We start from the raw sequence: 23,187 nt of genomic DNA on the forward strand, positions 1-23,187 counted from the left end.
GGGACCTGTCTTATATTAGAAGTCTGAACTCCCTTCAAAGTCTGGAAAGATGGAACATGGGCCAAAAGGAAGAGAAAGAACGAGACAGGGAGACGAACAGAAGAAGGAGAAACTCCTATTTTGTCTGAAACTGGTAGAATTGGAAATGAGAAATGAGTGGATGATAAAAGAGAGAGAGAGAGAGAGAGAGAGAGAGAGCTTGGGGGGGGGGGGGCAACTCCATTGAGAAAATAGATGAACTATGCTCCATTCTGGACTGAGAACACATTCAAACCAATCAGCCAAAGCGTTGATGGAGGCTTTGATTACAAATATTGATATTTATAAGCGCTAAATCATATGCACAGACGTTGTGGCGTAATGTTGATTTCCATAAGAATTAATTTCCACTGTCTAAGGGCCTGTTCACACCAATGATAACTATAATGATAGCGTCAACACGCACAATAACATTGTGTTTATTCTAAGCGCATTCTGCAGTTATGTCACCTGTCACTTTAAATGCTTGAGCTGTTTAAAGCAGGATGGATTCTGATTGGCTGTCAATGTTTTAATTGTTTATCAGCTGGAAAAAAAATAGTTGTGAAACTGATTCCAGTGAGATTGTTACTCTGTAACATTATGGTTGGTGTGGACTGCTATACTTTTAAATTTAGAACAACTATACAGTGAGGCACTTACAATGGAAGTGAATGGGGTCAATCCAATCCCAATCTCATGAAAAAATTTAAAGGGACAGACAGTTCACCTTCTGCTTTTAAATTAGCCCCATTTGCTTCCATTGTAATTGCCTAGCAATGGATGCAATTATGCTCAATTTATGAAGGATTTAAAGCACTGTAACCTTGATTTTTTTTTTTAAGAAAACAATGGAGTTGATATAATTTTTGTGGTAATCAGCATAAATGTTCCTTCAAGAAAACAGAATATTGAAATTCAAAGAGTTCTGAGAGAATGCGCATGTGATACCTTTCACATGAAGATCTCTGGACTTCATCTAAAAATTCAATCTGGGTGGAGGGCCTGAAGTCCAGACACTGAAAGACAAAGAGCAGAGAAATGCTGGTACAAAAGGTTATACAATCACAACAGTGAGTGTGATCCAGTCAACCAGGCTTCCTAACTCAGTCTAATATAGCTGTTCGCACATCCGGTTGTGTATATGTTGAATATCAGATCATTATGACCTGCTAATTGCTCAATGCTCTCCAGTTGAGCTGAAATATCAAACCATTACACTAATCAAAAATGTTTGTTGTCTCTGGAAATTACAGGATTTTTAAGGTGAGAGAAAATGAGTTATAGTATTTTGGAAATGTGACACGGCTCATTTAGGATGTTCAAACCTGCCAAGCGGGCCGTGACCTGTCTAGCTACCCGCTAATTTACATCTCTCTCCTTCACTCGCACACATCTATTGCTCCTCCTGAATGGGGCACAGGGGTGCTGGGACGAGGAAAGGGGGGTGGAGGAGCATGCAGTGCTGGCGCTTGTTGGCTGACCCGGGTGTCTGCGGTTCTATCGTGGTCAGAGGAGGGGGAAAACGGGCGGTGTTTCTGAAATCCCTGTGAAATGTTCATTTTGGAACGACTTGTTGCTTACATACCTCTCTTACACCCTCTCTTCTATTTTGACGTGTTTAAATATGGCCTAATATTGCTCAGTACCCCTTTTAGGTTTAACAGAAATCTAATTTTTAAGGGACACAGTAAGTAAATGTTTGTTTAGGTTTAGCTGGTACTTATTTGCCAAGATAGTGTCAGTGGTTTGACACTTTATACTGACCCCTCTTGGTGTGGATGCACTGTTGCTTGTTTGTTTATCTTTATCATTTTATCAGTTCATGTGTTTTTCTCTAGGCTACCTTACACTACACATATGTATAATGAATATTCTAGATTGAATCAAGACAGATTTTTATGGTGGTAGCTATTTGTGGTATTCTGTTTTATCACTCCATTAGAGGCTGCTGGTTATAGAGGATTCATGTGTGTGAGAGTGTGCATGTTTGGATTTCCCTGTTCTGTTTAAATGTATTTTTTATGCAAAACGCCTAAAAAATGCATTAATTAAGCAATATTATTAGTAGCAACTTGGCCAGTTGAATGACACGTCGATGTATGTCAACATGGCGGCCACCGTGAGGGGGCGCCCCGCTACATGTAGATTAAAACCGCTTTTTTTCTGCAAAACTGACAAGACTTGAATCTTATCGCACGTGGTATTTCTCAAAACACTGTTTACATCGCAAAACAATGACTGAACGCACCTTTAAGCGGGACGTCTAGACTTTCCCGAACGCTTTCCGTTTAATAAAAGGTAACTCGGTTTATGTAAGCAGTTTCAAAGTGCTGCAAGTTTTGAATTTGGTTATTGCTGGACGGTCGAAGCGCTTCTCTTTCATCGCCCCACCTTGGAGATGATAAGTGAGCTAGAAACATCGTCCCATCATCATCCCTGCCCCTGCGCGCACCCCGCCCATCTCCGTTCCACTTCAGCTGCGCTTCCTTCTCATTCAGCAAACGCACTGTCCTGTGGCGAGAGAGTCCTTTCCACCCCACAGCCAAACAAAAGAAGCCTGGATAAGGAGAAAATCTAGCAAAGACTTCTTAAAGGGCAGCAGGACCCCTGAATTCTGCGTTTTTGTGTGAAGACATGTAGCAGCGTTCTTGAGGATATTGCAGGAAGGAACACTGGGGAGCTTTTTAATATCCATCCATTGTGTGTCATGTGGGGTCACACAGGAGGATGACCTGTTTTTCACCTGTCGTTCTTCAGCATACATCTGAACAGGTTTGCTTGCGAGAAGACTCTCTCTGAGCAATCCTCCAACACGCGCTCAGATGCTCACCTGGGTCTGTGTCCGGCTTTGGCTCCAGTTTTTAAAACCATCGCCTCAAAGATCTCACTGTCCGGGGTGATAGAAGCGCTGGAGCGATGCAGTCCATCCTGTCCTCTGCTGTCCTGCTGTAAGTTTCACGTGTAATTATTCAGTTTGAGTTGAAGGCTGTATTGTAGCGAGTCTCCATCTACTGATGGGTCCACCGTTTTGTCCAGCCTGAGCATTTGTTGTGTTTCCCATCTCTGGGTCAGACGATAGCCTCAGCAGATGCTGAGTTCTCATAATAACACATCCCACCCAGTGTCTCCTCAGATAACAGCAGCATGCACACTCATGATGAGACTTTCTAGGTCTGAATCCTGCTTAGACTGTAGTACAAGTCCTGTGTTGGTCAATGGCGAACAAGGATGTCATCATTTAAATTAAAACATAGCTAAATATAAATTAAATAACCATAAATGAAAACTACCAAGCATTTTTTTTTTGCAATACATTTTGCAAAACTATTATTTTTAAAGTTAAAATGTTTTTGTTGTTGTTTTTAACCTAATACCCCTGGCACACATTCATGAGGGCCTAAAGGGTCACCTCTTTATGGTTTTCTTGACACTTGACAACAAAATGGCTTCCTTCATTTTAGTGAGAGCACAGTGATTTCAATTATGTGGCCAGATGTTTTATATATCATATATGATATATCATAACATTATACCACTACTTATGCAAGAATATATTTCCTAAATAAATTCAGTTTATTCCTTTTTATGATCTTCAGACTGTTACACTGCTTTTTTATTTTTTTACATTTTTACTGAGCATTGTTTACCCATATATCAAAAACAGTAGTAATATATTGTTCACCATGAAGTGTCATAAAATAGAAGTGACTGGAGTTGGTTGGATCAGGGTTCATTCATGGGTCATATTTAGGTGGTCCCAAAATCACTTTTGAGTATTTGCCCTCCTGATCCAATAGATTTAAACCTGTCGAGTTGAGTACCACATTTGAAATTTTTATGTTAAAACAAAAAGCACTTAACCCCACAAGCTAAACATAATTAGAGAAAGATGTAAAACATATGAATGTTGGTTAATAAAAATGGGAAGCGATTATATTTTGGTAGATTTGGAAGCCTGCGATACATTATGATTCCTGGCTGACATCATTTAGGAAAAGAGAGTGAGTGAGGCCGGTTGGCATATGTATACAATATTAACAATTCATAGCAGATTTGAACATTGATCTTTAAATACATACAGACACACACGTGGTGCTAGTTTGGGTTAAAATAAAAAAAATCATATTTTCTTCATATTGCATCCTTCTTATAACTTTAATCTTTTAACACTGTGCCAACCAACCCTAAAATGATATAATGAATTGAAAAAAGGGAAACATTTTTTAATACGGAGTCCCTTTTTTGTCTTAGGACTTCATTTGCACCTAATTGGCTTGTCTTAACATTTGATGCAACAGAGATATTCAACTAAAAATAAACAAGTGTGACATCCAACTTCAGTTTCCTCCGCATAAGTTAGAAAAGCCACTAGAGCAAATGCAAATGTCCCACAATCACATGTGTCTTCTCTATTTCTCTTTGGCCAGATGCTTCCAGGTCGTGTTACTGTTCTACAGCCCATTACAGGTGCTTACAGTCTGCATGTGTTACCGATAATAAAACCATATATCAATTGATAGTTCATAAATCAATGAAAGTGATTTGTGACTGACTCCTGTGTTTGTGCAGGTGTTAGCGGTGGAAAATGTTAACTTTGGAGTACACATAGAGAATCAGACAGGGGTGCGGGACGGCCTGAGCCGGAAACACCATCGGGTTTACCAACTATACAGTCGGACCAGCGGAAAACACGTCCAGGTGCTCGGCAAGAAAATCACTGCCTTGGGAGAAGATGGGGATAGATATGGTAAGGAATAATCTGAATGTGTCAGTTTACCTGTACACATTAAATTAAATGACTGACTGATTAAATTCATAAGAATTCTATTTATGTAATAAAGTATGTGTGCGTGTAATAATATAGTCACAATATAAGTGTTTATTGTAATTACTGAAATATTAAAATATTTATTTATATTAGTTATTTGATAAATACACCACTTAATATACACAAAATAATATTCTTCAGTAATTCTGAATATATTTTAATTAGTTATAATTGTTGTGTATACACACAATTATAAAATATAGTTTATTTTATGATATATACATATACACACACACATACATAGAATGTATATACTGTATGTATATATATTTAATATTAAACAGATTTATTATAGGCCTATATAATGTATAATACTACAATTGCATCATGTTACTACTTCTGGTAACTGAATAAATGTAAATCTATATTAAATACATTTATAGTAATATATAATAAATATTTAAAACCTAAATCGAATTAGATCTGAAACCACTAACACACTTCTGTATTAAAATCTGAAGTGAAAGAAATCATCTACCAAACATAGTTGTCTTGCTAAACTTGATAAAGATTCTGTGAAAAAGGAATCTAATTAATGTGTGTCAATTATGCATCGGAGTTCATTTATATTCCTGTATGTTTGTATTTGTGTGTTTCTTCACAAGCCCAGCTCGTGGTGGAGGCTGACACCTTTGGGAGTCAAGTGAGAATAAGAGGAAAAGAGACAAACTACTACTTGTGCATGAACCGTAAGGGGAAGCTTGTGGGGAAGGTGAGTTACTGAGAAATTACTGTACTTGATATTGTAGGGTTAACATCCTTTAAATCATTCATGCCCACTCATGCCCTTTCACACACTGATTTGAAACAACTTAAAGTCACTTGGCTGTGTGCAAACCTCATAAAATGCACATCTTTGTTGAATTTGTAACGAAAAAAAAAAAAAAGGCAAAAAAACAAGCTTGTTTCACAATAATTCCAATGAGATCAAGATCAAAAAAAGTAAGCTGCTTTTTGCAAAATGAAATTCTCAGTATAGATCATGGGCCAAATATAGTTATACACCTGGATTTAATTACACTAACCAGCCACTTTATTATATACAGCTTGCTAGTACTGTGTTGGACCCTTTTTTGCCTTCAGAACTGTCATAGATTCAACAAGGATAAAGAAACAGGTTTGTTATTATTTGAGCTTTGAGACATGGCCACTTCCAACAGAAAAAAAAATGCCCCATCACAAGATGGTACCCTGTGGTCATAAAGGGATGGACATGGGCAGCAACATTACCCAGGTTGGTACTAAGGGTCCCAAATTGTGGTTAGAAAACACCCCACACCGTTACAGCACCAACCTGGAAATTGATACAAAGCCGGATGTAGCCATGCTTTCATGTCGTTCACGCCAAATTCTGACCCTACCATTTTAATAATGCAGCAGAATTAAAGACTCGTTAGACCAGGGAACCTTTTTCCAATCTTCTGTTGTCCAATTTTGGTGAGCCCGTGCAAATTACATTCTCAGTTTCCTGTTCTTAGCTGACAGAAATGGCACCCGGTGTGCTCTTCTGCTGCTGTAGCCCATCTGCTTCAAGGTTAAACATGCTATGTTGTCAGACATGCTCTTCTACATAGCTTGGTTTTAGCGAGTGGTTGTTTGAGTTACTGTTGTATTTCTATCATCTCTAATCAGTCTGGCCATTCTCCTCTGATGTCTGGCTTCAAGGTACTTTCACCCACAGAACTGCCACTCATTGGATATTTTCTCATTTTCAGACCATTCTCTGTAAACCCTAGAAATAGCGGTGCGTGACGATCCCAGTAGATTAGCAGTTTCTGAGATACTGTGGTACCAACAACAATCACCTCACATTTAAAATCACTTAAATCACCCTTCTAACTCATTCTGATGGTCGGTTTGAACTTCAGCACATTGTCTTGACCATGTCTACAGGACTAAATGTACTGAGTTGCTGCCTTAATAAAATGGCCGGTGAGTATATTAAACATGCCTCTTTATAATGAAAATGCATATGCTTTTCCATTGCAGAAAGACAGCAGTGTGAACGGAGGCTGCATTTTCATCGAGATAATGCTTGAGAATAACTACACCGCTTGGATGTCAGCACGCTATGTAGGCTGGTACATTGGCTTCACCAAAAGGGGCAGACCGCGCAGAGGTCCAAACACATTACCCAACCAGCGAGATGTGCATTTCATGAAACGCTTCCCTCCAGGAGAGCAGCCCGATGTGCAGCCCTGCAGCTTTACCACGGTCAGCAAGAGGAGCAAAAGAGTCCAGCAGACCTCCACCACTCCACCACCACTCCAGTGATACAACAAACACTGACTGTTGCGCAACGATCACATCTTACAGAGGATCTAGAGACGCTCTTCCTTACAACGCAAGTAGGTTAGGCTTTAGGACTGACCTCTCGGTAGAAGTCACAGTCAAAGAACAAGGTTGCTTAAACATTGTGTAATCATGCAAATATAACCAAAGACTCCTGGGCAAGTGTCCAGTCACTAAACCCTGACAACAAGGGGACCAAGCACTTCAGAGGCCAAAGAATTCCCCTCTAATGTCCAGTGCCACTATAAAAGAGCTCTATACTTGCGTGAAGTTGTATGGCTGGAAAACTGGAAAGTGCGTAGCATAATATGCATAAGTTGAGACTTTGCAACATGGATGCTTACGACCAAAAGGGCGATTAAAGGACCTTCTTTGTGAACTCAGCAAATTCAACTTTGGGCCTGTAAGAGCCATGAGATTGTAAACAAGAACCAAAGTCATTCAGAATGTATTTGTCAAGAAAATCTTATTTGACATCCTTGTGAATGTGTAGTTTTGGTTTTGCCTCAGATATTTCACCACGAGCACCTAAAGTCTTTCATATTCATCCCATGAAAAAAAAAAAATGTAATTTAATGGGAGTTATATACACTACCGTTCATAAGTTTGGGGTTGGTAAGATTTTTTTTTTAAATTTTGGACTCCTAGACTTACCAAAAAGTGCATTTGATTAAAAATACAGGAAACAGTAATATTGTGAAACTATTTCAATTTACAGTAAGTTTTCTGTTTTAATATATTTTAAAATGTACTTTATTCCGGTGATGACAAAGCAGAGTTTCCAGCCGCCATTCCTCCGGACTTCAGTGTCACATGATCTTTGAGAAATCATTCTAATATGCTGATTTCCTGCTAATGAAATTTCTTGACTTGAATGTTGAAAACTGCTCCATAATTTTGTCGAAATCGAAAGTCCAAAAGTACGATAAATTTAATAAAACAATTGATCACAAAAAAAAAAAAAAAAAATGGCCCTAAGCATCCGAACGGTAGTGCAAATATAATTTGGCAGCACAGAATGGAAAATTAAATATGCTGACCACTAATAAAAATGGTAAAATCCCCCAGAATCCACAAAAGTATGATAAAGGACATATTATAAAAAAAAAAAAAAAAAAGACAACGCATGTGAGCAAACACTGATCTGCACTGATGTTCATGGCGGTTTTAAAACAAAATATCCATTACTGGCCACAACATGAGTTGATTTTCACCCTAGAGAGTTAAATGTATCTGAGTAATTTGAACCGACCCTGGAGCTTCCAGCCCTGCAAGTGTTGTAATGCTAAATGTTGTGATTACTGTTGTAAATTACTCTGTCCCAAAACCACTTAGGGCTGGTGAAATCTTGAGAGATGAAATATTTTGATACAATTCATGTTATTAAAATATTTATTTTGTGGATGCATTGATCAATGGGTTTCATCTTTTGACACCTTTACCCTGAACGTTGGTGTATTTTAAGGTCCAAACTCTCACTGTTTTATCGCCACCTGATGGACCCAGAGGGTATAAACTACAGACCGAAAAGGCACACACCAAAACGCAAACCATGTAAAACTGACTAGAACAAGTTTAACTATTATAAGAGTTCCAAACAATAAGAAAGTTAAACTGTAGCGCAAAACCATTAAGATTTAAACAAGTACTCTTTTGAGGATTTTTCTGTACTCTAGTCATCTACTGCATTCCGGATCAGCCATATTGGGCAGTACTCATGTCTCTCTCTCCCCCATCTGCAGACTGACTTTGATCCTCCCTCTTTATAATGTCTCCATCTCTCTCACATCCACCCTTACGTCTCGCAATCTGACAGTAGCCTGCCATCATTCATTCTAATGCCTTATTTCAATGGAATTCCATTCTAAAGTTCTCACAGAACGGAACTCTGCGATTCTTGAGATTTCAGACTAAAATATTGCTCTGCATTCAAACATTTTTTTAATTGCTACAGCGCTGAACTGGGCTCGTATTGTGGCTGTTGCCATGGTGGCGTTCATAAGGAAAGCTGAAATCAAATAAGACGAAAATGACAGTACTGCCAATTTCCACATATTCGGAGCAGGAGGTAAACTTAAATATTTGAACAGCGGCCCTGCGATTTTTGGAGGTCTTGGCAAGCACATCAGCAGGTTACTGAAATCGGGGCCTGTCGGAAAGCCTTTATCTCAAAAGGTCGAATCATGCGTACAAACGCACACACACGAAAAGCACGACGCGCTTGTGCAAGCTTCTTAACACTCCTTCACAGTCAAGTACTTTATTCTTATTAATAACGCTTTTTTCTTTAAAAAATCTTTTCAATATACAACACCATTTTAGACGAGACAATTCTGTTTACAACTAAATTCAGATCAGTTATGGGTCATTCAGAACCTAGACGAGCAGACAGTGAAAAGGGGAACGAGACGGACAGCGCTAAAAACGAGAAATGGAGGGACATATCAGGAGAAGAGTCAAAAAACTACAATTCATACGATTTCACAAGAAAAAAATATGCAGTCAATTTCCCAACTTAAAAAAAAACAAAACAAAAAAAACACATAAAAAAAAAACAAGATGTAAGACAGAAACCGAGGGGTTGACCAGCACACATTACACGTCCCATCGCTCGCTCATTCATGCAGAACAGTCCTGAGAGAAGCAAGGCACTCAGACCTTGCCTTCTCTCTTTAGTTTTTCATCTTTTTCATTTGAATCAATAAAAATAAAACAAACAAAAGATAGATACAGAGTTCATGGGCCCAGGGGGCGGAGCCGGGGCAGCCGTCACTCTGTACGCGGTGGCGGGGGTGAGAGGGGGGCTCCACACCCACCCTCACATTCTCTGTTCAATGGCATCGCTCTCTCCATCTTTTCTCCGCCTCCTCCTCCGCAGAGAGGGAGAAAGAGAACTGATGCGGTTTGTGTTGTGGGGCGGCCCTCAAAACGACTGAAGAGGGGGAGAAATAAAACGGACAGATGGAGAGAGGAGGGTGAAGGGGAGGGGGTGGTGGTGGCGTTCCTCGACCTTTGATCCTGGCACACTTCCACAGAGACTGGGTCACCCGAACAGTCCCCACACACATTCGCACACACTCCGCACGCCACCAGGGCTTCCCTGTCGAGAGATCACACGCATGCAAGTTAGAGTTCCAATTTTGATGTGTGAACTTATGAGTTAAAACGTGTGCTACCTGCTATCTGGATATATAGGTATACGTGCGGGACGGCGACCGTCCTTCCGTCTGCCCGTTGGCCGACACGTTGAGGAAGTCCCAGATAAGGATAGTGTCATCGTGGGAACTGCTGATGATCTGGAACTCGTCGAACTGGAGCCGGAACACTCGGCCAGAATGTTCCTACATGCAAACAGACTATATTAAAACAATTCATCCACAACAACAATGCTGCGAATCAAAAGCAGTCGCAGACTGGGAATGACATGACGCAAGACTATGGTGCTATAAATGTGTGACAATGCAGTGGGCTGATTAACTACACATGACCGAGATGAGTGACAGATCAGAGACTCTTAGGAGTGAATAACACAGAGCGGTTAACTTTTGTCACAGAGCAATTCATCGGCTGATGTTTGGGCATTTGAGATTATTGCCGCAAAGTTTGTTGTCTTGTCCACATTTAAAGATTTGTAAAAAAAGAAAAAATTTGAGAGCCTGAAGATGAGGAGATGGAAACTCACCACTAGTGTACGTAGACACAGAGTGCTGGCAGGGGCTCGTGGATCGAGAGCAGCTTGTAGGTCCCATACTTTAATTTTACTGTGTACACACACAAACATATTAAAACACATTAGACAATGCACAAAAAAAAAAATTAAAAAAAAAAATGACTGTCATAAATCCATGGTACATCGGTTAAAATACCCTCTCTCATTCTTTTGTAAAGCAGCTCTAGAGGCGCATTTCACACATAATCTACAGATAATCTGTGATTCAATTGTGGGGTTTGTGGGATTAAAAGTGACTGCTCCCTCGGCTGTGTGGGTATTGTGCACTGCTCATGTATCAGATTAATGACTGGAGCACAGGGAGCAGACAAATGCAACTCCACAATTAAAGATGTGAGAATAAAGAGATTACTCACATTAAGGCCAGGAAAAAAACCCCCGCCATAATCCAGACAAAAAAAAAAAACTGCTTAAATTTAATCCCCCAGACTACACTACGTTTCAGCAATGGCAGTGTGAGGAGATCAAGGAGGGATTTCGCTAATAGATTCATTTTTAAAATGCACATCTCAGTTTCTAATGTTACATACTTTTTTTTTTGAGACTTTGAGAACTTCCCCTCCCAGTCTTATTTGGCTGTGGCCAAAGAGTTGCAAAAACACATTCTACAAAACACATTCTGTTGTTCTTCACTGCAATGCAATAAAACTTTCTTCAACTTTGAACTAATCAGACTCAGACGTACCCGTCATACGCTCCACTCACGATCCGCTTGTTATCAAAGCGAATACAGCGAACAAGCTCCTCGTGCCCTTCCAAAACCCGCAAGCAAGCTCCACACTCGATATCCCACAGCCTGGAGAAAAAGATTGGCAAAAAAATAAGTCACAAGTAAAGAATACTAACTGGCTGAATCCAGGTCACATTCTTACCACCAAAAAGAACAATTATACCAACAAGAAAAACGAAGAATTGGGTTACATTTCACAAGAAAATAAAGTCCCTTATGATATTTTGCACATTTTCAGACCAATTAAACTCTAGTTACTTTTCTTCCATTACAAAATATAATTATACTTAAACTTAGTTCATAGACCATGGTAGCACTTGATGTAGTTGATTTGATTTAATGAAATGAATGAATAAATAAATAAAGAAAGAAAGCAAGAAAGAAAAGAAAGAAAATCTTATTCTCACAAAAGGCCACGTTTTTTATTAAAAATACAGTAAAAACAGTAATAGGCAATATTACATATTAAACAATTATTTAAATTATATTTTAATATCAGTGTCACATTAGCCTTTAGAAATCATTCAGATTTTTTCACTGCTGTTTAGTACATTAAAATAAAATAATTTAAAACAAAATGAATATATAAAAGAGTAAACAAAAATAAATAAATGTTTTACTGGTATTTATTTATTCACTTTTTAATGCCATGTCAGCATCAAGGCTATTTTCATGGCGACCTCTGAATAAATTATTCAAGGTATACAATTACAAAAGATTATTAAACATTTCAGATGTACACTTGACAACAATTCTAAAACACATTCAGGTGATATTTTCAAATAAAAAAGTTAAACACTTCTACGTTTTACTGGTAAAAAATGTACTTAATTACCCTGGGGTGAAATGTCACCTGTATATTTTTGACATTTCTTGAGATTCACTCAACTACTATTAAACAAACTTGAATGATTGCTAATTCACACATACCTGATGGTGTTGTCTGAGGAGCCGCTGACCACAAGTCTGTCTCTGTACTGCAGGCAGGCAATTCCTCGCTTATGACCGTTTAGCGTCCGAACGAACTCACAGGTGCTTGTACTCCACACCTGCAAATCACAGTACATCACACAACAGGATTATACATTAAACACTTTTAATATGTTCCAAATCACTGCCATCTATCCTTAGAATAATATGTAGGTATATTTAATAAAATACTAGTACTTTTAAACTCAGGAAGTCATGTGTGTGCATGAGAAAACACCTCCAGACATCTACACACACCAGCAATCACTGCCCTGCCTCATTATTTGGGGAATGTTTTGATAGGGTGGGGGCTGCAGAATGACTTGGCACCCCTCCCAAAGTTATGGGTGGGCTGGATAAGGGCTGTCCGTTTCTCAAATCTCAAATGCTCCGAGTCCAGCATCTAGAGCGGCACGAGTGCTAAAGAGGACTCTGGGCAAGAGCAAGGACTATAGCGCTTCAGCAGTCTACAGAGAATTAGGAAAATATTACACTGCTGCCCTCTGCTGGGAACTTCTGTGCTTTGAACAGAACAAGCCAGTCAAAGTCCAGCTGCAAGACAATATGGTCTAGTACGCTGCAGCTTATTGTCATCAAGTATCAACACACTCAGACAGGACAGGGCCTGATGCAGGCCCTGATGATATGAAATCAGATATAACAAAGCATTGATTTGTGTTTTGATTGACAGCTGATAACGGTCATTCAGAGATCAGAGCACTGACCTTTATGGTCCGATCCCCAGAGGCAGAGACAATGTACTTGTCGTCAAAGTCGACCACATTGACGGCAGCCCTGTGTCCGACGAGGACCCGGCGGAGACTGATGTCCGTAGGAGAGGCCATGTCCCACACGGCAATGGAGCGATCCTTCGAGCAGGTGACCATCAGCCCGTTACAGAATCGCAGGTGGAGCACTGCCTCGTTGTGGTGGATCAGAGTGTTCAGAACCTCCCCCGAGTTCACATCCCACACTCTGGGTAAAAAGAGAAGGCATGCAAAGTCAGACCTGATTTTATCAGTCCCTTATTCATTCCAGCTAAACAGACATGTGGAGTGATGAGGTGGGGGGGAGGGGGAACTGAAAAAAAATGAACAGAGGGCTTATAGAGAGCGAGAGAACGATAGAAATCTGACCTGACAGTGGAATCAGAGGAGCCGGTAACAATGACTCTCTCATCGTATTGCAGACACAGCACAGAGCCTGTGTGCCCAGTCAGGATCTTCAAACACTCCAGAGTCTGTTTATCCCATATCTGAATGCAAACACACATATGACATCTTTACAATTGTAAACACCATGAATTTAACAATGTCAAATATAAACGGCTGTTAACTAGATTTGACTCAAAGAAAAGAAGAAAAAGTATACATTTCTAGTTGGGATGCACCAATATTTAGTCTAACTATTTGTATTATGGCCAATATCAATTACAATTGTAAAATGTTTTACTTTAAATACATTAAATAGTAGTGATAAAATAGTATTTGATTATTTAATTTAATATTTTAAAGGTTTTGGGTCAGTAAGATGTTTTAATATTTTTTAAATAAATCTGGCAAAAATATCATATCACAATATTTTTTTTAGAAGTATCACGATTATTTGTCATGTTGGTTTTACCATTTTGTCTGAGCAGCACAGCCAAACTAATTTTCCTATTATAAAGACAAAGCCTTTCAAGGTTGGGCGAAGATAAAAATCTCATTTTATATTTGTTAAAGAATTAGAATAAAGATACACATTACAAATACAAATTACAAATACACATAATATACAAATAAAACAAACAGTGTAAAAATAAAACACTATATAGATTGACTCCTATTAAAGCAACTGTATTTTTTTCAGTCAAGAGTAGTGAGTTTTTCTTCCTCTTTGCGTTCTGTTGTTTTAACATTAAAGAATAAACTTTCTATCATCTGTCTGTCGATGCTGTCATAGTATTTTATATTTCTACCATCATTTACTCACTCAAATTTGGTTTTAAACCTGAATGAGTTTCTTTCTTCTGTTGAACATAAATGCTATTTTGAGGAACGTGGAAAACCAAACAGTTGCTGGTCCACAGTGACTCCCATATTATTATTATTTTTTTTTTCTAGTATCAAAGTCAATGTGGACCAGCAACTGTTTGGTTACCCACATTCTTCAAAATATCTTCTTTTGTTTTCCGCACATGAAACAAATTAATACAGGTTTGGGACAACGTGAGTGAATAAATAATGATAGAAATTACATTTTTGTGTGATTTGATTCTTTTGATTGAAAATCCTGTGTCGAATTGTGCCTTGTTTGTAAACAAATCCATGGTAAAATTAAGTGAAAAAAAAAGGACCAAGTTCTTACTAACACGGTCTGGCACTTCATTACAAATAAAGTTCATATAAGGTTTATCGTTTGAGTTCGCCTCTCTCGTAAACATCTTCTGCAGAGGCAGTGTTTAGCCACACTATTATGTGAAAAAGTGGCACAAAAACAGTCGTTTTGACAGACTGGCTTCAATATAAGCTTTTAGACGTTTTTAGACTAAGGACAAAGTTGAGTTCTGAAACTTAAAGGATTTTTTTAATAGTACAATGACCTCCTACATCTCAAAAGATCAAGGGAATTTTGATATCTCGGTTTATCACCCCTTTAATAACAATAACCTTTTACTGATATTATCAACTCTGACACATCCCTAGAAATACACTTGCTGAAATTCTCTGGGAGCAAGAGCAGTAAGAACATGGGACTGTACCACAGAGTTTAATACTATGAGTAAGGAAATCTAACAAACCCCTACATACAACCAGTATCAATAGTCATTCTTGCCTTAGAAAGTGTGACTTGAATCATCTCACCCGTTTCAATCCCCTCTCTCTAGTTTCAGTATTATAAAACAGAAGGGGAGAGATTTGATTGTGTAAATCAAAAACTCAAGCATGTTTCTATTTAAAGTGCTGTTCCTCTAACTGGTCAAAAATCAAGCGTTTGCTAAATGTGATTAAACCGATCATAAGCGTAATTCACGAGATCACGCTTGTGGTTAGTGTTTTTAAATGACACCTGCGTATGGATGCACTCAGATGGTGTGGTTTTTACTGGTGATGTCTTCACTAAACCCACACGAGGTTCACTAGAAATACACCGGCAGAGTGCGGTCGCACCTTGATGGAGTTATCGCGTAGACCGCTGATGATCTTTTCGTCGTCATACTGGAGGCAGTAAACACCTTTGCTGTTCTCCGACCTACACTGAATCCTCTGCAGGTTATGTCGGCCGCACCTCCAGTTCGCCTCGATGGTCTGGAAACATGAACAGCAACGTCATATCAGCAATTTAGTGACACTGCTATGAGGCATAACTAATTTATTTGATTTGATCAAAAATTATTATGCACTGACATTAACTAAAACAGCAGCCCGTTTTCTCATTACATTTGAAAAAGTAGTGTTAAAATAACTGAAGGCTGCATACTCCGATTACTCAAGGGCAGCTATGAAGACAAAGAGCTGGGTAACATGAGGCCAGCCGCCTACCCCTGAGGTGTAATCACTGGCCGTGCTTGTTCAAACGAACAAGCGCTTACTACCTCCCTTTCCTTAAAAACATGACATGAACAGACAAGATCTAACAGTCTAATACTAATAAAAAGACAAGAGAGAAAGAACGATGGTTGCTTTGCCCACCTCAATGTCCTGAATAATTTTTGGATAAAGAGAGCGGTAGTATGAGTTTGGAGGAACTTCTGTTGTGCGGTTCTTGAATAGGTATTTTTCCCTGTGAAGGAAACAGCAGTAAACATCCCTGATAAACTGACATAAACAAGCATCTTCATAATTCAAGGTCAGTCTAAATGGAGGTTCCCAGCATGTCTGGTGGAGAATTACACCACTGAGAGATAATGACGAGGTTGTTGTTAAACCTCATGTATAAATGAGGGGGTTTGGGGGATGGAAACAGTCATATCAGCACTGTGACTCACCACTGGTGTCTCTCTGAAAGGCCTTTCCACAGCGGGTCTGTCCGAACCATCCTCTCGATCAGCTTCTTCCACAACATGCCTTCGGATATCACACGCTGCCATTCTTTACAAACCAGCTCAGCCGAACAAAGCGAGCGTGCGTCCAGGAAGGACAAGATGTTCTCCGCTATATGATCCAGACCCTGAGCTGGAAGACAAATTTAGAGCGATTTCATTTAAGTGAAATAGGACATTAAAAAAAAAAAAAAAAAAAAAAAAAAAAGGAAACTAAAATGTATGTATCAGGAAGGGTCTGGATAGTACAAAGTAGACATTAATGATAAACATGGAGATTGGAGAACGCAAGAGGGGTTACAAAAAAAAAAAAAAGAAAAAAAAAGTGGTTTGATGTCAGCTAAAATGAAACACTTCATCATTCTAATATGCTGATCTTGTACTTAAGAAACATAGCTTTTTTAATTATCAGTGTTGAAAACCGTTGTGCTGCTTAATATTTTTGTGGCAACTGTGATACATTTTTCAGCATTCTTTGATATAGAAAGTTAATTTTATATAGATCTTTTTGCAACATCACAAATGTCTTCAGTCTCACTTCTGATCAATTTAATGCATCCTTGCTGAAAACAATTATTAATTTCTTTCAAAAACAAAATTCTTACAGGCCACAAAATTTCAATGGTTGTCTCAATGGTATATTTTGTTGAAATACAAACAGGGATTTTATTCTAAGAATAGGGCCCTATGATTTCCACGATGCGGAAAACACGGATGTAATCATGGAATCCAGTTATAAAAACAGAACTTACAGTTTAAAGGTCCCATGACATGCTGTTTTTTGGATGCTTTTATATAGGCCTAAGTGGTCCCTAGTACTGTATCTGAAGTCTCGTTCCCGAAATTCAGCCTTGGTGCAGAATTTCAGCCACTACGAGCCATTTCTGTGTCTGTAGCTTTAAATGCTAATGATGAGGAGAGAGACGGAGCAAGGTGGGTGTGTGTCCTGCAGCTTGCGGCCAAACACACCCACACAGCCATAACGGGTACATACTAACAAACCTAGCGACTTAAAAAAAAAAAAAAAAAAAAAAACATTAAAATAAATAATTTACAAAACAGCGTTTACAAGCACTTGTCGCTTACTTACTGTTTGGACTTTTAAATATGAAAATAATTTGTCTGTTAATATGCACAGTTTATTACTCAGATGCAAAACAGTGCTTCGCTCATTTGCAAGCCATGATGTCTATCGAGGAAAAAAATTAAATAAAATTGCGCTCGCAGCTCATTTTCTCATGGGCTGGCAAAGCAGAGAAAGGGGAGGTAACCTTTCCCCGTATGACTATATAAGCGGAAGCAGGATACCCAGGGCTCAGTTTACACCTATCGCCATTTCTAGCCACTGGGGGACCATAGTCAGGCTAGGGGAACTCATATTAATGTTAAAAAACCTCATAAAGTGAAATTTTCATGCCATGGGACCTTTAACACGGAATATCAAATGTTGACATTGTAAGTGGTTTGGATAGAATCTGCTAAATGAATGCATATCACGGAATTTGTCCAAGTTTGGATGAATTAATCAAAATTAGTTCATTAACCTTCAATCAAATCGCGACATGGACTAATATCTGTAAATATTAAACCGCAAAGACTAATTAAATGTGAATCCTGCATGTTCGTGTCTCCGTGTGAATGAATGACGCAGACGCGCATTTTGTTTACTACACCTTATGAAGCGCGTGACGCTCGGTGATTTCAGCGTCTGCCATCTCACTAAATGAGGACATAAATACATGAACAACATCTCTAGAACTGCTCTGAGAGTACTTCACGAGCATTTTACTGTTTCATTTGAGTAAAACTAGTGTCATATACACAGAAATGTAAAGGTATTCACACCAACCCCTCAAAATAAGTTTGGTTTAACTTGAAGACATTGCGTCAGACATATTACTATTATTCAGTAGAATGCAAGTAATACTACTACTACTACTGTTGGAAAACTTAATACAACTATTTTTGAAGGAATAGTCACAATATTTATTGCATGTTTTAATTTGGCAACAATAAATAAATCATTTCATAGGGCCCTAAATATGTGATTTGTTAAAATTAATAAATTGTTGCTAAATTGTATGTTTCATGATTTGAATTAATTAGACATGCTTTTTGATTACTAAAATTCAATTTAACCATTAAAAAGGAGTCCAGAAAAATGAAAGCGGAATTTGGAAAAAATAAAACGGATTTCATAGGGCCCTATAACAAAAACACACTGATGAATAGTGATTCAAGTTTGATTTCAACTTTAGAGATAAAACAAGCCAAGACAAACATGATCTCTTTAATCTTAAGGCTATATTTTAAGAGTAATGGACGCACCCTCCATCAGAAATGGCATTTTCAGAATAAGGACTCTGTGTGTGTGTGTTACCTGGCAGTGCCGTAATGAAGTCCCTTTGGAGCATGGGTTTGAGGTAGGAGTTTATGTGGCCGTGTTGGTAATGGCACATGCGTGAGATCAGGTGTTCCACAAACTCCACCTGGTCTGCCTCGGACCACTGATCAAAGAGCTGGATGCACACGTCCTTCTCCTTCTCGTAATTTCCCTCTGATGGCCGCCGCTTCCTAGAGCCTGTCAAAGGTCCATTACTCACCTGAGGACAGATAAAAGTAGGCTGGGAGAATTGTAAAAGGAAAAACAAACAAATAAATATATTAGATGAGACAAAAGAAAAATGTATCGGAAAGGATTGGGCAAAAGGAAATTTGAAACATAGTAACATACTATCATAATATTTTAAGGCAGATGTGTTAACTCGGCCAAGAACAGTGCTGCAGGTGCTCTTCTAATAAAAGAGCCACATACTTCCTGTCTTCACATGCAATAATAGGAGTTTCTACAAGAAGTTCTCATGCTATTAATGCCAAACAACTCATCTCATTTGATGTTCTGTACATAGTCATACTTGAGCACTTAAGTGACACTTAAAACTCCACTTTTTTTTTTTCAAGAAAATTGGCACAAATAAACATCAAGCAAAAACAAGAATTGTGTTTCTTTGTAAAAAAAGTTTAGATAAAGATTCTGACATTTTCTGGAAGTCAAAAATTAGAAACTTCATGATCTATTGTGCGGTTACTCTGCTAAAACATCTGCATGAGATTTAGGGGAACTGATCTCATAAATTCATTAGAATACATTTGGTTTTGTTAAAAGTAAATCCAAAAAGGTCTCAAAAATGTGAAGTTAGCCCTGAGAAATCTAGCATCATATGTCTGCAGATCATGCCACTCGGATTCATATGAAATTCAAGTATTTTAAAGTGTCTTACATCATTGTTCAAAGTTTTGGGATCAGTAAGATTTTCTTTTTAAGAAATTAATACTGTCACTCAGGAGGACATATTCAATTGATAAAAAAAATTGCAAAGCACATTTATAATGTTACAAAACAGTTCTAAACTAAATGAATGATGTACCGTTTCACACAAATATTAAGCAGCACCACTATTTTCAATGTTGATAACAAGAAATGCTTCTTGTGCAGCAAAGCAGCATATTAGAATGATTTCTGAAGGATGATGTGACACTGAAGACAAGTAATATATTGCTATATTATAGTAATATAATATTAAATTGCATATATTGTAGAAAATCTTATTAAATTGTATTATTACCACTTTACTGTATTTTCGATCAAATAAATGTAGCCATGCTGAGCACAAGAGACTTCAAAAACATTACAAAATCTCACCAAAACAAAACTTTTGAACAGTAGTGTCCAGATAATTTTGGGGCCAATGTAATTATCCAGGACATCTCAAAAATGCAAGAGGAAACCTAAAAACAGAAAAAATAAAAGCCTGCGGAAATGGACACTGAGGTTTTCCAGATGCAGATTAGGCCATGCCCTACAAACAACACCTAAGTCAACAGTACTTCAATATAGAAAATCCAGCATAGTTCAGGGAGAGGCTACTCAATATTTCCTTATTGTTCGGTTTTATTTTAGCAGACTTTGGAGCACTTTACTGTGGTACGGCTCGTCCACCTCACCTTAATCACTGTGATCTTTGGGGAGCGGTCTGCAGTCTGCGAGTCCATGACAGAGATGTTCTGCAGAAGAAATCACAATTCATTATTTTTTATATAAATCAATAGTAACGTCTGCTTTAAATCAAACTAAAACAAAAAAAATCAAAGAGATGGACCACAATATGAATCAGAACAACTATCCTTTCATCATCTGCTCACATACGTTCATAACCACATTGCATTGTTTGCTGGAAAGCAGATGAAAGAACTGAGCACCAGCCTACGATCTGTGTGTGCTGAATAATTGGACAGATTCTCCATCAGCACGCAGCAAAGATGTGGGATCGGGCAGGGCGTGTGGGCGTTTGGGTAACGTGTCAACAGCTGTCCCTTAGCCAAGGCCACCACAAGGATATGCTTACATCCCAAATACAGCCACGATAGAGATGATACCATCCATATCGTTGCTCTTAATATCCACGACTCAGCACCTGCTTTAATCTATAAATCACTGAATATCAGCCAAACTCTTTAGAAACTTAAGCTCTCTGGACTAAATAAAGCAGTGTTATATTGAAGCTAGACACTGACGCCAGTGTTATTTTAGCAGCACTGAGATATATATACCTTTTTTCTTCCATTTAATTATTAGAATTTCAGTTAAAATGAATTTTGTTGAGTTTATTATTATTTTTTATATGTCTACAAAGTTTTAATTAAGTTTTAGTGGTAGTTATTTTAGTACTTCAAGCTAAACTAAATGAAAATGGGAAACACTGCCTTGACAACCTAAGTTTTTCCCCAAAATAACAAACATATCTTCTATGGTTTTAGATAATAATAACCCAGTCTGACACATGATGACAAAGTCTAGGATTCATTTCAGAGCATCTTTCTAGGTCAGCAGAGCAGGAAGTGTCGATTTATTAGGAGTCTCTGCAGTCTATACACATTCACATGGCTTGTTATCTTCAAGCAAAAGCCATTTATCTGTCTTCCTCAAGCTTCATCATACAAGTGGACAAACTCAAGTGCACTCACTCCTACCCTTTTCACAGTATCCATGGCAACAAGAAGCAAATCTACTCTGCAAAACTGATTCTATAATGCTATTGTATTGACTAGGAAAGATATCGATTCAGACAGCCTTATTAATTAAGAGCACATTTAAACAAGTCAAACTTATCTCTAAGGATACTATAAAAATGTTTTAAATTAAGAATAGAAATATTGTATTTAAAATGAATAACGAGACAACATCCATCAAAAATAATTTTAATAACAAAAGCTGCATGTTTTAGTAAACGTTTTTTAAGGAATTCAGATTTTTTTTTTTATTATTATTTTAAGTGTTTAAAACTGTTTAGAAAAGTGTGAAACAAAAATTAGTGCATTTAAAAAGACAATATCGGAATTAGTTCGAGTAGGCTAATGGTTTGATGTGGTTAGCTACCTAGCCGCTTGCTATAAATGCTGCTTTCATATCAACAATTAACGTTTGTATTTCATAAAAAAAAAAGAGTGTGGGGATACTAAAACACAAATGTTCACTCATCCAAACACGGTTGTTGTATTAGTTGACGATATTTGTGTATTTGCTCATCGTTCGGCTCAAAAACGTCATTTGAAATTGACAGCAGGAGCGGCTACTTCCTATTACGCAGCTTTAAAGTCCAGTTAAAATGTGTCGTGAGAAGTAAACGTTGCGTTATCGTGAAGGAGAAGTGATTGTTTTAAACACTTTAAAACACAGTTAAGTGTTCTGAGACTTCATATAAACCACAACTCATCTGTGTGACCAAATTATAGACAGGATTGAGTGGCGCAGAGGCGCCGCAGTGAAGCTCAAGGCACCGGCTAAACTCGATGAGACTCGGACTCACCACGATGCCGCGGCAGCTTCCCTTCCTTCGCCTCCGCGACTAGCGCAATAAATATCCTCAGCCCCCGCCAAGAACAACTGTTCGCCTTGTCTGCTAACGTCTCAGCTGTTGTTTCAAGCGAAAGACACAGGCGAGAGACGTGAAAACGACCAAGTGAGCCAGCGATACACAGTAGGGCCCTCCCTGTCAGCCAAGCCAGCCATTTCTCTCTCGCTCGCTCTCTTCTCACCCCTCCTTCCTACCTCTAGCCGATACTTACTCACACCACAAGCTGGTTATATTCAACCCGGCTGCCGTTATAACCGCTAAAATGGATTTATAAATTCTAAAGTCTTGAGAACATACTAGAAAACGTTTTTCGAAGCACACCCGAGTACTCACCATCAGCTCTAAGGTTTTGTCCTCCATCTCCAGCTCCATGTTTGTTCCCCGAAACTCGCAGTGAAAATGGAAACCCCGCCCTGCGACACAATCACGTCACGAAAGGAGGCGGAGAAAGCAGCCTTCTGTCTAATCGTCCCATTGGCTGGCAAATAAAAAACCGTGCGCCAAATGGGCGTTGTCCGCGTTGTGATTGGATCCTTTCTGCTGCTAAGGTACAAAGCGGTTACAGACACAATAATGTGGAAGAACGTTCGTGGTTGGTCATCGAATGACAAAAAGGGTTTTGTCTGCTTTGCAAAATGAACGGCGATTGGCTGCCGTCTGGTACTAGGGTAAAAATGG

The 23,187-nt window shown here is 38.5% G+C and overlaps 2 protein-coding genes across 3 annotated transcripts; one reads left to right on the top strand and one right to left on the bottom strand.

Annotated features, from left to right (window-relative positions):
- The first annotated feature begins 2,513 nt into the window (after window positions 1–2,513).
- On the top strand, window positions 2,514–8,092 carry fgf18b (fibroblast growth factor 18b). The gene is made up of 5 exons (XM_079410618.1): window positions 2,514–2,969; window positions 4,449–4,488; window positions 4,591–4,768; window positions 5,455–5,561; window positions 6,839–8,092. Exons 1-5 carry the CDS (start codon window positions 2,938–2,940, stop codon window positions 7,121–7,123), a joined length of 642 nt encoding a protein of 213 aa, XP_079266744.1. The 5' UTR covers window positions 2,514–2,937; the 3' UTR covers window positions 7,124–8,092.
- A 427-nt stretch (window positions 8,093–8,519) lies between these two features.
- LOC306865810 (F-box and WD repeat domain-containing 11-B-like) lies at window positions 8,520–22,925 on the bottom strand. 2 transcript variants are annotated; one of them, XM_079410616.1, is made up of 13 exons: window positions 22,843–22,925; window positions 20,600–20,659; window positions 18,975–19,218; window positions 16,541–16,727; window positions 16,245–16,335; window positions 15,723–15,860; window positions 13,707–13,825; window positions 13,296–13,545; window positions 12,532–12,650; window positions 11,557–11,667; window positions 10,824–10,902; window positions 10,318–10,482; window positions 8,520–10,241 (listed from the first exon to the last, which is right to left on the bottom strand). In XM_079410616.1, exons 1-12 carry the CDS (start codon window positions 22,879–22,881, stop codon window positions 10,321–10,323), a joined length of 1,599 nt encoding a protein of 532 aa, XP_079266742.1. In that variant the 5' UTR covers window positions 22,882–22,925; the 3' UTR covers window positions 8,520–10,241; window positions 10,318–10,320. The 2 variants fall into 2 exon arrangements, with proteins under 2 accessions (XP_079266742.1, XP_079266743.1); XM_079410617.1 differs by having other exon boundaries at window positions 18,975–19,197; window positions 22,843–22,920.
- Window positions 22,926–23,187: the final 262 nt, after the last annotated feature.

The sequence above is a fragment of the Barbus barbus genome (genome assembly GCF_936440315.1).
Source record: "Barbus barbus genome assembly, chromosome: 47".
NCBI classification, from domain to species: Eukaryota; Metazoa; Chordata; class Actinopteri; order Cypriniformes; family Cyprinidae; genus Barbus; species Barbus barbus.

Bases quoted from the DNA above. Each gene is read 5' to 3' on its own strand.
- LOC306865810 (XM_079410616.1), bottom strand. From the start codon at position 22,881: ATGGAGCTGGAGATGGAGGACAAAACCTTAGAGCTGATG. The intron at 19,219-20,599 runs GTGAGGTGGACG...CAATTCTCCCAG, and splicing joins CAAAGATCACAGTGATTAAG to CCTACTTTTATCTGTCCTCA. The intron at 13,826-15,722 runs GTGCGACCGCAC...GTTTGCATTCAG, and splicing joins TACGCGATAACTCCATCAAG to ATATGGGATAAACAGACTCT.
- fgf18b (XM_079410618.1), top strand. From the start codon at position 2,938: ATGCAGTCCATCCTGTCCTCTGCTGTCCTGCT. The intron at 2,970-4,448 runs GTAAGTTTCACG...CTCTTTGGCCAG, and splicing joins CTGTCCTCTGCTGTCCTGCT to ATGCTTCCAGGTCGTGTTAC. The intron at 4,769-5,454 runs GTAAGGAATAAT...TTTCTTCACAAG, and splicing joins AGAAGATGGGGATAGATATG to CCCAGCTCGTGGTGGAGGCT.